This window comes from Loxodonta africana, chromosome X (genome assembly GCF_030014295.1).
Source record: "Loxodonta africana isolate mLoxAfr1 chromosome X, mLoxAfr1.hap2, whole genome shotgun sequence".
NCBI lineage: Eukaryota > Metazoa > Chordata > Mammalia > Proboscidea > Elephantidae > Loxodonta > Loxodonta africana.
The window spans coordinates 155,980,545-155,999,069 of NC_087369.1; the positions used below are offsets into that span (position 1 = coordinate 155,980,545).

At 43.5% G+C, this 18,525-nt stretch overlaps 1 protein-coding gene across 1 annotated transcript in view; it reads right to left on the reverse strand.

Moving 5' to 3' along the window:
* Positions 1-776: 776 nt before the first annotated feature.
* Positions 777-18,525, reverse strand: part of GPC3 (glypican 3) — a 490,374-nt gene continuing 472,625 nt past the window's right edge. Inside the window, exon 8 of the mRNA XM_003420845.3 lies at positions 777-1,279. Within this exon, the coding sequence (XP_003420893.2) occupies positions 1,110-1,279 (170 nt within the window). The 3' untranslated portion in view covers positions 777-1,109. The remainder of the gene's footprint in view (positions 1,280-18,525) is intronic.

Sequence of the window (18,525 nt, forward strand, 5' to 3'; positions counted from 1 at the left end):
GTGTTGAAATCAGTATGGGTGCTAGACCTTCAGCTCCCTGTGAGCAGGCATTGAATGTTTTGTTTTCCACTGTCTCCAGCATTTGGTGCAATACCTGGCACCTAATAGGTACACAAAACCTAGTTGTTGAATGAATGAATGTTGAAGAAGCTCACCTGAGGCCAAGAGTGAGCATTGCATCCTATAAATCGTGGCTTTCCTGATGACAACCTTTGTAACCTGACCCAGGGCAACTGCTGGCCCTGCCGTGTGGCAGTACCAGAGAGTAGTGGTGGAGAGCAACCCTGACACAGCAGCAGAGAAGCTGGGGCAATTAATTTCTGGCCCTGCTTGGGCCTACCTCTCTGGGTTGGGGGAGGAAGCAGGGTGTGGACATGGGACCATTTAAGGAAGAATATTCATTGTGTAATTCTAGGACCCACGCGGAGGATTTCTACTTGGGCAAAGCATTTTTAGCAAAATAAAATTTCTAAAGAGAGACCTGACAGCTTTTTGAGATACCTTCAGTTTCATCGGCAAGACATTCCAACCCAGGCCAGGGTTTCTAAATGTAGACTGTGGACAAAGTGTGGGTTGGGAGGGACTGGATTTGACTGGGTCTTTAAGGCCGGGATTGATTCCCAACCACCAAGTAGGTAGGGAGATGGGTATTGGGGACTCCAGTTGGGGCCTGATGTGATTTTGTTATACTGAATAGAAAGATGGACGAGGACGAAAAACATCGAATGGCCACCATATACGAGGGCTTCGAAAAAAAAAAAAAAAGACTCGATACATTTTTATTTGAGTATTTATTTTTTTTCCAAAGAAATCCATGCAAAGAGAAAGAGAGGGAGAGAGACATGGTAACCATGTTCTAGCAGCCAAACACAGGAAAATCATTTGGCACAACTTGATGTTTTTTCTTTGCAAAAGGACAACCTATACTACCACTAAAGTTTACCTTCCTCATAAAGACACCATTTGATTTTTGAAAACATAACTCATGGTTAGTTCTCTACTAAATGGCTGGAGGAGGTATATAAGATAAAAAAATAAGTAGGTGGTTCCCTTTATAGAGGAAGACCACAGGGTGCTGACGGGCAGCACATGAACTGGGCACTGAGAAGTCAGTGCACCAGGAAGAAAAAGCACACCATGTAGACCGCCATGCTGGTTAGAACCGTCAGGGGGGAATGCCAGTTCCCAACGTTGTGAGAGGCGGCAATCTCGTTGTCATTCTGATTTGCATGTTGCTTGCTGCCAGGAGCGCCATCCACATCCAGATCATAAGCCAGCTCTGCCAAAACAGAAGAGGACTTTAAATATAGGTTTACCAACAGCACCAAGCACACGCTATTCACAGCTCAAGCACTTGTCTGAACTGCCGGTACTCCCAGCTTTGATTTCCTTCTTGGAAAGGAAGGCTGCCAAAAGGTGGGAAGGAGCTCAGAGGAACTGGCGGCCAGAGTTGCTTTCTCCAGACATCATGTCAAGCAGGAGAGGCTAGGTGCTCGCCAGCTGCTCTTTTCTTCCCTTTCACTCCGCCCACAGCCCAGGGTACATGTTGGCCCTCTGCAACACCATCTCCCAGACAAGGTTGTGCTTCAAGGCCGTTTTCACCAGATCTGATCTTACTAGTATCGAAATTCAAGGTGCTGGGTGGGTGAGTACACGTGTGTTCTTGTGTGTGTATGTTGCTGGAGTAGTAGGCATTCAGTGTACTTTTCCTGGGCCCTACACCCCATACAGATTTCCTTGTTCTGGAACTCTTACTTTAATTAGGATTGAGGATAGGGTAGTTGCTATTGAAAGTTGTTTTATTTTCCCCAAATATTTCTTCTTTAACCCTGGTGGAGTAGTGGTTAAGTGCTATTAATGAAAAGGTCGGCAGTTTGAATCTACCAGCCACTCCTTGGAAACTGTATGAGGTAGTTCTACTCTGTCCTATAGGGTTGCTATGAGTCAGAATTGAATCAACAGCAACGGGATTTTTTTTTTAATCATTGTACCGCCTACAAAAAAATCAAACAACAACAACAAAAAAACAAGCAAAATTGATCTAAATTTTAGCATTTAAACTGATACCAAACAAATGAAGACTAAGGAAAGACTAGTGGGTAAGAGCCACTGTCTTTCAAATCTGATTGCCTGCTCCTTATATGACACAGGCTCATGATTCTGAAAAGACATGGGGATGTTGGGGTTGGCCTAAAACCGAAGTCCTGCAGGAGGTAAACCTAAGTAGATAGTGGTTGATCAGGAAATTCAAGATGGCTGGTACCTGGCCCAGTGCTCAGTTTCGTTCAGGTTTGATTTTCCAGATGTAGAGCTCAAATCTTCACCTTCAGCTTCTCTAGACTTGGTCTCCACTGTTTCTATTTTGATAACTTGTGAAGGTGATGGGATGGGAGCCACCTCACCAGACAACTGCCCTATGGCCAAGGGAGCTGGCAAGATCCCTTTGGGACACTGAGATGGACATCAACAGGCACAGAGGAAATGACTGGGATTCTACAGAGGGAAGGAAGGAAGAGCTCCTCTTACAGGGGATGAAATACTCAGGAGGTCACAGGAAGAAAAGTGTGGGGATTCAGCCGGTCCAGGGTGTGTGCAGGGCAGGGCCCTGGACCAGGGCTGCTCTGAGGCTGGAACTGGTTAGGGCAGGCAGCTAGGTCAAGGTGATCACCAGCAGGGGTGAGGGAACCAATTTCACTGTCCCTCAATCCAAAAAAGATATTTTACTCAGTGTTATGTTGTTGTTGGGTGCTGCTGAGTGGATTTCAACCCATGCTGACCCCATGTGAATGGAGTAGAACTGCCCCATAGGGTTTTTCTGGCTATAATCTTTGCGGAAGCAGATTTCCAGGTCTTTCTCCTGTGGAGCCACTGGGTGAGTTCGAACCGCCAACCTTTCAGTTAGCAGCCGAGCGTTTAACCATCATGCCACCAAGGCTCCTATTTTAGTCAGTAGAGGATATCTCAAGTTTTCTTATTTTGCACATATTTGATTACTAGTGGAGATCAACTTTTTCCATGGTCAGTGTGTACTTGTCCATATCTTTTTATCTAATGGTTATTGATCTTTTCCCTCCTAATTTGAATAATCTATTCATGATTTACTGAATCCTTTACCTATCATATTGGATACAAATAATTTTTAATTCTGCTATTAACTGTAATTTTAATTATTTTTCATTGCTGTACAAAGAAATGATGTCCTAACTTTTAACATACATGAATCTGCCAATATTCTGCTTTGAAATTTCTTCTCTCAAAGCTGAGAAAGTAATGTTACTGAATTGTACATGGAGAAATTGTTGAATTAGTATATATTCTGCTGTGCATATTCTCAACAACAAATTATAAAAATATACAAATAAATACCAAAAGGAAACAAAACAACTGAGAAAGTTATTCTGCTTGGGTGCTGAGGACCCCTCGGACCCAGGGAAAAAGCGAAATTGCACACTATAATCTAGAAGATGATGCAGGACTGGGCAACATTCCATTCCATTATCCATAAGATCGCTATACGTTGGCGCCAACTCGATAGCACCTAACGCCAATGATCCAGATTCCCGCCCTAAAAAATAAATACACATAAACCAAATAAAAAGAGAGAAAGGACAAAGAATAATGCTCTACTTGGAAATTAGAGCTCTTTCTCGGAAAGGTGAACTATGCGGGGCACAGAGAAGGCCGAGGTCAGCTGTCTGTCGGCAAGGATAGCACAGGCTTAGGTCATGATCGGATTTCGAGAACACATATGGCTGTATCTGTTGAAAGCCCAGCCTTGAGTCTCACGGCAACTTCTCCACTTAAATGAAGAGAAGTATTTTAAGGGCTGACCTGCATGAGAGCACTCTTGGCATTGCTTTCAGATTCCTTTTCTAGATAATGACCCTTGCCCAACATCAAGATGCAGAGACATCTATTCATATTACCACTCAGCTCCTACACTATTAATTTTGCTCTCGAAATAATCTGCTAACACTAAACAGTTTTGTCCACTGTAGCAGTTATGCTCGACCCAGCAGTTATATTAAATCCAGTAGTTTCTAATCATTTTTTGCCACCTCTTGGGGCCTAGGTTTTGAAATTTCAATGGCTAACATTGTTTGGGTCCTCATTGTGTGCCAGACACTGTGCTAAGCTATTTATGTACCTTATCACATTGAATTTTAACCTTCTCAACAGTGCTATGAGGTAGGTAGCATAATTCCAATTTTACCCATGAGGATGCTAAAACTCAGGTTAAATGTTCATCCCACATTTACACAGCTGCTAAGTGACAGAAGTGCTATTTGAAACATGTCTGACTCCAAAGCTTATATGAAACTATACTGCCTCTTGAAAAATTTTGTATACTAAACAGACTGCAGTGATTAAATAGTAATGGGGTCCTTCCGGCGGGGGGGAACCAAAAACTCGATAAGTGAAATATATACTGTTAAACAGAACTTCCAAAGGAAGAGTCAGTGTGTCCACATCAAAGCGATCACGTACTAAATCAAGTAGACTTGCTTTATATATAAAAAAAAAAACAAACCAAACCCAACCCAGTGCCGTCGATTCCGACTCATAGCGACCCTATAGGACAGAGTAGAACTGCCCCGTAGAGTTTCCAAGGAGCGCTTGGCGGATTCCAACTGCCGACCCTTTGGTTAGCAGCCGTAGCACTTAACCACTATGCCACCAGCTTTATGAAATAATGAGAAAATCTCTGGGTTTGGGGACCCAGAGTGCAACTTATCCTATCAGTTCTACCTCCCTGAAGAACCTGACAATGATGGTCAGGGTCATCGGGTACCCTAGACACAAAGCTGGGCCAAGTCTTCTACTTCCAAAGGACCCTCAAAAATATTCAGAATTATACCTCCCTGTGCTTCCTGAGGAAACCCTTGTGGCGTAGTGGTTAAGTGCTATGGCTGCTAACCAAAAGGTCTGCAGTTCGAATCTGCCAGGCGCTCCTTGGAAACTCTACGGGGCACTTCTACTCTGTCCTATAGGGTCGCTATGAGTCAGAATCAACTCAACGGCAGTGGGTTTGGTTTTTTTTTGGCGGGGGGGGGGGAGGGATGCTTCCTGAGTCATGCAACCAGTTATCATGCTCAGCTGCTAACCAAAAGGTTGGTGGTTTGAGGCTACCCAGATGCACCTTGGAAGAAAGGCCTGGCAATCTACTTCTGGGAAAACCAGCCATTAAAAACCCTCTGGAGCACAATTCTACTCTGACACACATGGAGGCGCCATGAGTCGGAGCTGACTCGACGGTAACTGGTGGTGGTGGTTCCTAAGCTGTAGCTAGAGATTTCCTGAGGCTCCCCATTCAGCAGCAGCAAATGTTTGTCAGCCAACCCCACAGTTGGGTTCCTGTCATTAATATGGATGGGAATCCCAGCAAAGCCACAACCCGGGCCCTCATGGAGATGAAGAGGACATGTGGATCGGTTCAATTTGCACAATATACGAGCATTATGGGAGATAGAGGTAATTGGCTTTGGGGCTCAGATAAAGGCCCAAGCAAAACACCATGGGGGTAGAGTAGAGGGAGATGAAAAATCTAAACAGAAGGATCTGAGAAGATTTGGAACCACTGGAATATAATCCGCACCATGAAGGATGGGTGGAATGATGACAGGGCTTGGATAAAAAGGTTATTCCAGGCAGAGGGTTCAGTTTGAGCAAAATCAGAAAGATAGGAGAATGTGGGTAGAGTACACTCAGCAGGAGCAAAGCAGCCTCCATAGTTGGAGGGGACACAGAGTGTACATTACTGTGGTGTGTGTTGGGGGTGTGTGTGTGTGGGTGGTGGGTGACAAAAGGTAAGGCAGGGAGGGTAAGTAGTGGCCAAATCATGGTAGATTAACACCCTCCCCCCAAACTCATTGCCATCTAGTCGATTGCAACTCATAGCAACCCTACAGGACAGAGAACTGCGCCATAGGGTTTCCAAGGAGTGGCTGGTGGGTTCGAACTGCCCACCTCTTGGTTAGCAGCCATAGCTCTTGACCACTGCGCCACCAGGGCTCCATGGTAGATTAGGAATTACAAAATTTATTCTGTGGGCAGTAGGGAGCCATTGAAGGTTTTGAAGTAAGCGAACCATATGATCTGATTTGTGTTTTTTAAAGGTCATCGTTAGCAGTGTGGAAGATGGCCCTAAGTGAGAGAGGCTTGTCAGGCATCTTGTCTTGGAAGAAACAAGATGCCTGTGGGAACAATACCTGGGGATCAGCCAGTAGCAATATATAAAAAATTAAAAGCAAAAAAAACAAAACCTTACAAAGAAGCTAAATCTATACCGAACAAAAAATGTGTTTGCTATAAACCAGATGTATTATGGGAAGTACCACAAACCATTCCCTTTTATTCATATTTGTTTGTTTATCAGTGATTTTTCAGAACAGATCTTTGTTAAGTGCATATTATAATAAAATGCACATAAATTGTTTCTATCTTGAAGTTGATTGTCAGTGAGAACCTTTCGGGCCAGCAAAGAGATTTTCATGCTAAATCCCAAAATCCGTTCCTATCTGTAATCAGTTTAACTATACCCAGAAAGTAGATCCAACAATCTGTACTAATGACACACTCAGCCCTGACTCTCACTTCCTTTGAGTTGCAGATTAGATAATCTGTTTAAAATAATGGCCAATCATTAAGGTCTGCTCCTTGTTTGTGTTGAAAAGTTTTTCTGCATCAGGCAAAACACTCAGTAAGGAGTAGTAATTCAGAGTCTCCTAGTGGAGTCCTTAAGAAGGCTTGTTATTGTTGTTAGGTGCTGTCCAGTTGATTCCAACTCATAGCAACCCTACAGGACAGAGGAGAACTGCCCCATAGAGTTTCCAAAGAGCGCCTGGTGGCTTTGAACTGCCAACCTTTTGGTTAGCAGCCCTAGGTCTTAGCCATTGTGCCAGCAGGGCTAATGAAGTAGAAACTATACCATCCTGAGAGTCTGGAGCCATGGGTTCCAGGCCTGGCTCAGCCATTAACTTAGTATTTCACCTTGGGCAAGTCATTTCCCTCTCCTCTGGGTCTCAATTAAAATCAAGGTATTGGGTTGGATGACCTCTAAGTCTCCTTCTAATTTTATTTCTCTCTATTCCAAGGCTCTTGGGGCCCCAAACCAAAAAAACCTAAACCAGTTTCTGTTGAGTCAATTCTGACTCAAGACGGCCGCATGTGAACAGAGTAGAACTGCTCTCCTCTCGGTTTTCAAAACTATGATCTTTTAGAAGCAGATTACCAAGCCTTTCTTCCGAGGCACCCTGGCTGGGTTGAAACCATGGATAAACAATTTTTAATTCTCCTGGAATCCAGATTTCTGGGGTCTGTAGAGTTGGGGTGACCCACCCAGGCCATTGCACTGAGGTGATCTTTTGAAGCTTGAGCAGGCTGGTCTCCTAAAAGTCACTCTGAAGTCAAACAATAAACCTGTTGTCGTTGAGTCGATTCCAACTCAGTGACCCTATAAGACAGAGTAGAACTGCCTCATAGGGTTTCCAAGGCTGTAAATCTTTATGGGAGTAGATTGCCGAGTCTTTCTCCCCCAGAGCAGCTGGTGGGTTCGAATCAGTGACCTTTCCGTTAGCAGCAGGGTGCATTTTTAACTACTGCGCAACCAGGGATCCTTTCAAACAATAACCAAAAAAACCCACTGCTGTGGAGTCGATTTTGACTCATAGTGACCCTATATATACGACAGAGTAGAACCGCCCCATAGAGTTTCCAAGGAGCACCTGGCAGATTTGAACTGCCCACCTCTTGGTTAGCAGCCATAGCACTTAACCACTACGCCACCAGGGTTTCCTTTCAAACAATAGTCCTGCTAATTAGTAAATACCGGTTTGTCTTAGGCATTGTGCTCTTTTATCTATGTGTAGTCAGTTTCAAGAAACAAACTCTAGGGTAGCTGTATTTGATGGTAAACTCTTAATATGTAAATACTGTTCCCCTGGCAATGTTGATAAGATGGACTATAAGACTCTTTCGAAGTTCTTTTCTCTTTGGGACACTTTGACTCTCTAGTCAGAAGTGTTGTTTGATTTGCAAATTGCATATTAAATGGACTTTAAATCAATTTATATTATTGGCTTAATATGATTTTTGTTTTAATACCATCAACCTTTCAGTTAGTAGTCAAGTGCTTAACCATTTGTTCTGCCCAGGGACTCCTTCTTGGGGCCCAATATGGAGCACAGTTGGCTGCAGGCTGCACTCATTCCTCTACCCACCACAGCCAAAATGGCTGCCCCCAGCAGGGCCTCCATAAATGAGGAGGCTTATCCCATTGCTTCTCTTGAAATATGAGTTGTTCTGGTGATGTTCATCAGCTAGCTAATTCTGAATCCCTCGTCTTCTTGAGCTGTCCTAGGGATGAGAAAGCCTGGCAATAAATAAATCAAAGCTGAACTGTTGTTTTATTTTGGTTTTGAAACCCTGGCATAATAACTTCCAGTGAGGCCAGCACACACTAAACTTTGGAGAAGTTGCTGGACCTGGGGCGTATCAAGCAGGCAGGCACAGGCAGTCAAGGAGGATTCGCCAGCCAGTAAGACAAGCCTTTGGGTCTTTACAAAGCCACTGGGGTCTTGAGCAGATAATAGGAAGCAAATGTTTGCCCTCCGAGGGCATGGGATTCAAGGAGGACAATGTATTGCTTCAGGGGCCTGGCCCACACCGACAGGCAGACCTCACAGGGCAGCCTGAAAGAAAAGCTACTATCAAGATGCCATGGGAGAGAGTGCTGCCGCTGAGCCAACCATGGGGGTTTCTTCCTTGCCAAGCTTGCACCAGCAGATGGCTTCAATCTGGCCCTAATATAGTTACAGCGATACCACTATCTCTGTGTTTTGCATTTGCTGTGTATGGTTGGCCCCCAAGACATGAATATGCAAAACCTGTAGGACATCGTCTCAAAGATCCCACTGGCTGAAACCTCTGGAAACCTCTGGAGAAATGGCATCCGTTGCAATACTCACTTAGCTGTCCATTTCCCCACATGCCCTGAGACCCTGCTATTCTCTTCTGAATTCCAACAGTTCCCTTACTTGTCCTCCTCTCAACACAACCCTCCTTCTTGCCACATCAACCCTTTTCCCTTTGTGAACTTTCAGGTGTGAAATGACTACGTGGACTGAAAAGCAGAAGAAAACGACTTTGCAAACGACCTTTTGGTCTCTGGGTGTCTAGGTTTTATTCTTCATAGACCAGGCAAGGAGGAACTGGACTGCTCAAGGTGTCTGGTGTTTAATCTGTCTACTGGGACCTCCTTTTAGAATGGGGAGCCCTGGTGGCACAACAGTTAAGCAGTCGGCTGCAAACTGAAAGGTTGGTGGTTCGAACCCATCCAGTGGCTCCAAGAAAGACTTGATGATCTGCTTACCTAAAGATTACAGCCTAGGAGGCTTTATGGGGTGGTTCTACTCTGTCACATGGGGTCACTATGAGTTTAAAGTACCTAACAGCAACAACCATTTCATAATGTGACTTTCTGACAAATGCAAGTGAGTTGCTAATTTTACCCACTGTCTTAGTCATCTAGTGGTGCTATAACAGAAATACCACAAGTGGATGGCTTCAACAAACAGAAGCTTATTCTCTCACAGTTTAGGAGGCTAGAAATCCAAATTCAGGGCGTCAGCTCCAGGGAAAGGCTTTCTCTCTCTGTGGGCTCTGGAGGAAGGTCCTTCTCATCAGTCTTTCCCTGGACTAGGACCTTCTCTGCGCAGGGACATTATACCACCAAGAAAGAAGAGCCAGAAAAATAGCATGTCCTTTGGACCCAGGGTCCCTGTGCTAACAAGCTCCTAGGCCACGGGAAGATTGATGACAAGGACCTTCCCTCAGAAATGACAGAGAAAAAGCCTTCCCCTGGAGCTGGCACCCTGAATTTGGACTTCTAGCTAGCCTCTTAGACTCAGAGAATAAATTTCTGTTTGTTAAAGCTATTCACTTGTGGTATTTCTGTTATAGCAGCACTAGATAACTAAGACACCCACTAAATGACTGTAAATTCTGGGAATAATTCGACAGCCTCTCCTGGAAGAGGGCTGGGGCAATGAGATGTCCACTCATTTCTTCTGAGGCCTTCTAGCCTGCAAATGTTATCAGTTATGAAAATGGGATGTTGAAAGGATAGTGGATTTTCCCATAAACTGAGGACTGGCCTCTCTTATGATAGGCCTCTGCTTCTCAATCTGGTGGATATGAATCTTCAAGTTCACTGCAGTGAACTGTGGGTGCAGGAAGCCATAGTATGCATCTTCCTAAGGATTTGGCGGGGCGGGGGGAGGGAGTCACGCTATTTTATACTAAGATGTATAAAACTGTATGATGGAGTAGAAATGCAATATTGGCAAACACATAAGACTTCAGAAAATATTCCATTTTGATCAGGACCTTCAGACTATGCCCCAGACCCTCAGGGGCAGATGTTCACACTCAGTCTTTGATATGTGGGCTACTTAGGTGGAAAGGGAGCCCTGGTGGCGCAGTGATTAAGAGCTAGGCTGTAACCAAAAGGTCAGCAGTTTGAACTCACCAGCCACTCCACGGGAGAAAGATGTGGCAGTCTGCTTTCATAAAGAGTACAACCCTGGAAACCCTGTGGGGCAGTTCTACTCTGTCCTATAGGGTCGCTACGAGTTGGAATTGACTCGATGGCAATGGGTTTGGTTTGGTAGGTGGAAAGGCTTTAAAAGCACTATTAGATGATCTGGTTGACCTGGGCTTTGTAAACTATATAGCTGGACACTTTGACTCACAAACTCCTGTTTCCTGACTTAATGCAACCTTTCGATGACAACTTTCTTGTCAGTAGGGGAACACCATAGTAATTACCCTTAACTTATATTTTAGGGCTCAGACTGCTTAGTTTTCTCACACAAAATGCTTTCTAGGGGTTTTAACTACTAGCTATGCTTTACTATTGCCTTTAGCCATTCAGAAATGAACAAAAATATTCAATCCTTTGGAAAATAGAAAAATCCTTTGTAGAATCTTATCATAATGTGGGACGCTCCTGTATTTATTTAGGTACATCATGAGTCAAAGCATATTCCCAGAAATAAAACCCCTCCATCCTATAAAACCTGCCAGTATGAGTGGGGGGTGTGGGGGTGGGCCTCCTCCACCAGCCCCAGCATTAGCGCCACCTCCCACACGAGAGTCATGACTATTACCCTGGTGTCTACAGATCCTATTCACCCCAGTAGGCTGCCTAACAGCTTTCCAGGGATCACAGCTCATCGAAGCCTTTACTTCCCACAGGAGAGGTTACTACCTCATTCCCTTAGGGAGTGAGGGGCCTGTGAGTCAGTAGAAGAAGAGGCATTGGTGACAGGGGCACTGCACAGCTAGGGTTGGGGGAGAAGCTGAAGAGGATAGGCTGAGAGAGGCAAGGGACGAGAACATTGGAAAGAGGAGTGAGGTAGCACAGTCGAATGTTATGGAGGGACTCAAGAAAAGTAAGGACTGAGAAGAAGCTGCTGCTGAGTGTGTGAATTAGAAGGTTCCAGGTGACTTTTTGTGAGGCGTTTCAGTAGGGTGGTTGGGTCAAAAACAAGACTGTACTGAGGAGAGGAGAGAGTGGGAGCTGATGTGGACCCACTGAATATTGATTAGCCTTTGGAGAAGTTCATGAGTGAATGAAATGAGGCATTATCTCTTTGACTGTGACTGAGGTACGTGGCGGTGCAATTGGTGCCATAATGCCTAATTAGTCTGTACAACTAAGTTTCCAGAGAAGGTGCCTCCAGAGTCCCAACTCTATATTCTTGTTATCTTTATGCAGTAAATACCTGTACTAGATTGTGAGCGGCCATCTAGGATACTCCACTGGTCTCACCCCTTTGGGAGCAAGGAATAATGAAGAAAACTAAAGACACAAGGGAAAGATTAGTCCAAAGGACTAATGGACCACATCTACCGCGTCCTCCACCAGAGTGAATCCAGAACAATGAGATGGTGCCCGATTACCAACACTGACTGCTCTGACAGGGATCACAATAGAGGGTCCCCAACAGAGCTGGAGGAAAATGGAGAACAAAATTGTAACTCACAATAAAAGACCAGACTTACTGGCCTAACAGAGACTAAAGAAACCCCAAGAGTATGGCCCCCTGACACCCTTTTAGCTCAGTAATGAAGTCACTCTTGAGGTTCACCCTTCAGCCAAAGATTAGACAGGCCCATAAAACAAAACGAGACTTAATGGGCACACCAGCCCAGAGGCAAGGACTAGAAGGCAGGAGGGGACAGGAAAGCTGGTAATAGGGAATCCAAGGTTGAGAAGAGTAGAGTGTTGTCATGTCATGGGGTTGTTAACCAACGTCACAAAACAGTATGTTTACTAATTGTTTAATGAGAAGCTAGTTTGTTCTGTAAATTTTTATCTAAGGTACAATAATAATAAAAAAGTAAAAATAAATAAATAAATATATTATTTTGGTTCAAACAAACAAATAAAAAAGCACATGTTCTAGAAATCAAGAGATAATGCATCTGGGGACTATAGACCCCCAGTTCCTAAGGGGAACAAACTGCTACTCTCGTATTTTATTTTACCTAAGACAAGGGTGTGTATGTGAATGAACGTGATACCAAAGAAGCTCACCCCTGAATGGTAACGCCTCCTTTCAGTCAAAGCCAAGTTAAGTTGTCCAAAAGAATTCAAATTTCAACATTACCCTGGAATTGCGGACATGCCTCCTCAATTGGGAAGGGAGAAGGGAAGGCAATTTTTGTCAAGGATTGGAATCTGAGGAGACATTTTTTAGGAGAAATTTTATACAATCCCAGGAAACTTTTACATGTGCTTTTGTGACTCACACAAAAGATACTAAACTGAGACCAAGGAAGAAGAAACGATGAAGGAATACACACTGTCCTCATAACTTTTAAAACATGTACTGCATGGCTTAGGTTCTTAGAGCCCTGGTTATAAATATTATATTATATGCATGATGTAGCTACAGAAGTATGCAACATGGGGCTTTGAAGAATTAGAAGGGAAAACACAAAATGTCACCTGTAGTCAAATTTAATTGCTGGTGAGGAGGCCAGGGAGTGGAGGAGTGGCCTTGTAGCCCCTGAGAGCCCAGGCTCCAAGATGCTCAATGAAAAGCTCTTTGATAGCATTTAGGACAGGGCTTTAGACATGCTTGGAGAGAAAAACCCAAAGTCTGGTAACCTTCCAGTTTCAGTCAGCCATGGTGGATCTTAAAAAATGTACCTGAGAACCAAAATGCCTGCAACGTCCAGGACATAATTTATGTCCTGGAAATGCTGAACAGTAAGGAAAATTACTAGTACAACACGGCCAAGGGTCTCAATGGCTCAAGTCCCTGAAAACACTCAGAGTAGGTGTGGGAACATCTCAGGTCAGAAGTGACAAAAGAGAGAAACTGAGAAACAGGAATTGACAGATTACTCTGAGTTGTTTTTAGGAACATCCACAAAGGTCACTGACCAATGTGAAATGCATCCAAAAACAGATAAAAAGAAATAATGCGAAGACAGGTAATCATAAAATCGCAAACCCCTTCTGGGAGAAGACAACTATGATAACCATGAAGCTGTTAAAAATTTATCTAGTGCAAAAAAAAATGAACTTTAGGCAATTTCAAGTGAATGGGGGTCACAGAAACTACCTAGTAACCTGATGTCAGCTGATCTCAGAAAGGGGAGCATGATTTCAACCAATCCTGTTGAAACTAGCCAATGGCTAATTTTTACTGTTTCCTCCTCTTCTCCTTAAAAGCCTCATTATAACTAGCCTGCACTGAGCCATATGTATTTTTTTTAGAAACAGAATGGTCTCCCTGTATGCACACAGCATAACTGTTCAAATAAACCCTATATACTTCAATTTATTTGTGCTTTGATTTTTTTTTTAAACAGAAATCAACAGCAAGTAGGTGTCCTCATAAGTGAAAGAGGGCAAATCTTCCTAAATTGTTCCATCTGAATTTGTTCCTTAAATATTGTCCAACTGTGAACGCCCTTTCTCATCAACAATGGCATTTGAAGAAATCAGACTATTTTCCCCTCAGTGAACTTGGAAGCACACATTGTCATCCTGGCTCCATCTTCTACCTCCCCACCTTTGGATCTGAACTGCCATTGAGTCTCCACTCTCACATTCACCTAGGCACCATCTCCTCTGTCTTTGGATGCTGGCCCTTTCTCCTCTCTCCTTCAGCCTCTCTCTTTCTCCCAACCCAGCCTTCAATGGCCCTGCTAGATTAAGACACCCATTCTTCTCCGATGACCCATTGCTACTCACGAAGAAGAAACATTCTATTCTGTGGCAGCAGGAACAAGATAAGACTCTTTTCCCAAAACCCATGTTGAATCACATCTCTCTTCTTGAAAATCCTTTGATAACTCCATACTGCATGTGGGATAAAGTCCTACTTCCTTAGCATGGCTTTCAAGAGCATCTCCATCTAATCTTATTCTGCTTGCCAGTTTCAACTGCCCATATATTCTTCCAAGGAACATATACTGTAGTCATACCATCCCATTCACCATGTGCTGAAAATGTCAAGTACTTTGAAGTTCCCATTTCCCCTTATGCTGTTCCCTCAGCCTGGGATGGTCTTGGTCTCTCTCCTGCCCATGACTGTGTCTTTCAAGCCTCAGCTTACATGATTCCTCTTCCAGGAAGCCTTCCCTTTTCATCCAAGCCGAAATTAATCACTACCCTCCCTATTAGTTTGCTTGTACTTCTTTTTTTTTTCTTCTAGTATAGCAGGTGCCTCAAAAGAAAGGTCTGATGACCAACTTTCAAAAAAATCAGCCATTAAAAACCATATGGAGCACAGTTCTACTCTGACACACATGGGGTTGCCATGAGTTAGAGCTGACTAGGTGGCAACTGCCTTTTTTATTTTGGTTTTCTCTTATAGCACTAATTTCAATCTGCCTCATAGGAGAGTTAGTCATCTCCATGTTCCTCTCCTCAACTACACTATGAGCCCTGAGAAGTAAGAAATGAGTCTTACTCTTCTCTGTAGCTCCTACACAGTTTCTGACTAACATAGGTACTTGGAAAACGTGCTTAGTAAATGACTGAATGCACGTATAAGTCGTGGCTGGACGATGGACACATATCCCCAGCCTACTGAAAGTGTGCAGGTAAAGGGCTACCTGCTTAGGAGATACCCTTCCCAAAAGGTCTAGCCCCATCAACTGATAGTATCCTTAGAGGAAGGAGCCACCACTGATCCATGATGAAACCAAGACAAAAACAGGGCCAATGGTGGGACTGCTCAGGAAGCAGATGGCAGGGCTCAAACCCTGACCTCTAGATTCCAAGGCACTTCTGACAATAGCCAGTTCTCATTACCCACAGCATCAGTTTACGGCTCTTAGTGTGGATGGAATCCACAAAGATTATTTTCTTATTCCCTTTTGCCGCTTGGAACTTGATGCCTTGCTATGTGAGCAGCTGACACATACCGGCATTCTGTGTGCCATGCTGGGCAGGAAACAGGTTTTTTGGTAAGCAGGCTCCATTCATTTCTCACTTGGAAACTTCATGATTGGGTCCCCAGGCCTTTGACGCATGTCCCTGCCTCAAAGTCTACCCGCCCGTGGGCCACACGCTGTCCTTCTCATAGCCACTGATTCCCAAGTACAGGGGCTGGTGGTCATTGACGTTTCAGTGCCTATCTCCGTGACATCAAGACAGAGCCCGGTTAATAAAGTCCTGTGCTTGGCTGTAATAGTACAAAGCAATAAGACTTCAATCCTGGCAGTAACACATGGGCACCCCTTTCCCAGTGCAGAAGTCTGCGGGCTGGCTGCCAGGCAAATACAATTATGTGCTGGCACAGGAATAAATCTAATTCTTTAACCTAAAAGTCCCCCTTTCCATTCCTCTAGTCACTTCTTTTTCTCTTTCCATTGCTCTTTAAACTCATTTCCTTTGTCCAGTTAGTCTCTTTTCTTCTGTCTAGTCGTTGCTCTACTAAACATTCTCCCCTGTCTCTATACTCCTCCTTTCCATATCCTCAGGCAAAGGGCAAGGTTAGAATCATCTTATGGGTCCTCTCCACTTAAAAACAAATTATTGAGGTGAAATTCACACGAAACATAAAATGAACCCTTTTAAAGCGACCAATGCAGTGGCATTTAGTATATCCGCAATGTTGTGCAATCAACACCTCTCTCTAGTTCTAAAACATTTCCCTCACTCTGAAATCTCATACTCACTAAGCACTCACTCACTGTTCCTCTGTGCCCCCAGACCCTGGCAACCACTAGTCGAGTTTCTGTTTCTAAGGGTTTATCCAACCTGAATTTATCTCATCTGAATATTTAATATAAATGGAATCATACAGTATGTGACCATTCTGTGTCTGGTTCTTTTCACTCAGCATAATATTTTCTGGGTTCATCCACATCGTAGCATGTATCAGGACTTCATTTCTCTTTATGGCTGAATAATATTCCATTCTATGGATATACCACATTTTGTTGATCCATTTATCTGCTGATGGACACTTGGGTTGTTTCTACCTTTTGGCCCTTATCAGTAGTGCTGCTATGAACACTCATGTACTTGTTTGAATACCAGTTTGATTTGAACCTCTAACCTGGGCTCCACTTCCTTTGGAAGAGGTTCCAGCATGTCACTCCTTAATCTTCCATCAGTGTTTCCATTCCCTTACTGTTTACTGCTCAGCACCACTTCAGGTCCATTCATTTGCCCTTCTAGCTCCACAGGCCTCCTTCTCTGACACTGCCCTCACCCTTCACCTCTTAGCATCCTCCTTCTTAGTTCCCTTCTCTCTTTCTCTATCTCAGATTCTTCTTGCCCCATAGCCATGACATTCTAGTTATGCAACTTCGTGGTCTTATAATTTTCCTAAGTGGAAATTGATTTGGACTCAAAAGAAAGAAAGAACTTTCTAATAATTAGCACAATCTGCAAATTGTACAGGCTTCCCTGAGGCAATGCGATCTATCTCTGGAGGTAGTCAAGGAGAGTCTGGACAACCGTTAGATAGTGTTGTTGTTGTTGTTGGGTGCCCTCAAGTTAATTCTGACTTACAGTGACCCCATGTGGCAGAGTAGAACTGTCCCATAGGGTTTTCTTGGCTGTAATCTTTATAAAATCACATCACCCCCAGAGCTGCTGGGTGGGTTCAAACCACCAACCTTTTGGTTAGCAGTCCAGAGCTTAAGTGTTGTCCCATCAGGGATTTAACCATGGAATGAGAAGGTGAAAGTAGATAGCTTCTGATGACCCTTCTTCAAATTCTGAGATTCTCAGATTTCATCCAAGTCCTTAGAGGTCTCATGGCCAGGATGAAAGGTAAAGGATAACGGGACAAAGGTTCAAGTGACACAGACATAGTCTGAGAGGAATCCAAAGAGGCAGATTTAGATCCTCGCACAAAGAAAGGGACCAGAGTCTTTTGGAGACTATGACTAGCTTACAGAGGAGGGCTTTAAATTTACCAAATGCTGTGGATTAAACTGTGTCCCCACAAAAATGTGTGTCCAAACCCGAATAAGAAACGAGAAGGACCACATCACAACAGAACCAAATGAAATTAAAAGAATCATTTCAGATTATTATGAAAAATTGTACTCTAACAAATTTGAAAACCTAGAAGAAATGGATGAATTCCTGGAAAAACACTACCTACCTAAACTAACACATTCAGAAGTAGAACAACCAAATAGACCCATAACAAAAAAGAGATTGAAACGGTAATCAAAAAACTCCCAACAAAAAAAAGCCCTGGCCCGGACGGCTTCACTGCAGAGTTCTACCAAACTTTCAGAGAAGAGTTAACACCACTACTTCTGAAGGTATTCCAAAGCATAGAAAATGATGGAATACTACCCAACTCATTCTATGAAGCCACCATCTCCCTGATACCAAAGCCAGGTAAAGACATTACAAAAAAAGAAAATTATAGACCTATATCCCTCATGAACATAGATGCAAAAATCCTCAACAAAATTCTAGCCAATAGAATCCAACAACACATCAAAAAAATAATTCACCCTGATCAAGTGGGATTTATACCAGGTATGCAAGGCTGGTTTAATATCAGAAAAACCATTAATGTAATCCATCACATAAATAAAACAAAAGACAAAAACCACATGATCTTATCAATTGATGCAGAAAAGGCATTTGACAAAGTCCAACACCCATTCACGATAAAAACTCTTACCAAAATACGAATTGAAGGAAAATTCCTCAACATAATAAAGGGCATCTATGCAAAGCCAACAGCCAATATCACTCTAAATGGAGAGACCCTGAAAGCATTTCCCTTGAGAACGGGAACCAGACAAGGATGCCCTTTATCACCGCTCTTATTCAACATCGTGCTGGAAGTCCTAGCCAGGGCAATTAGGCTAGACAAAGAAATAAAAGGTATCCGGATTGGCAAGAAAGAAGTAAAGTTATCACTATTTGCAGATGACATGATTATATACACAGAAAACCCTAAGGAATCCTCCAGAAAACTACTGAAACTAATAGAAGAGTTTGGCAGAGTCTCAGGTTAT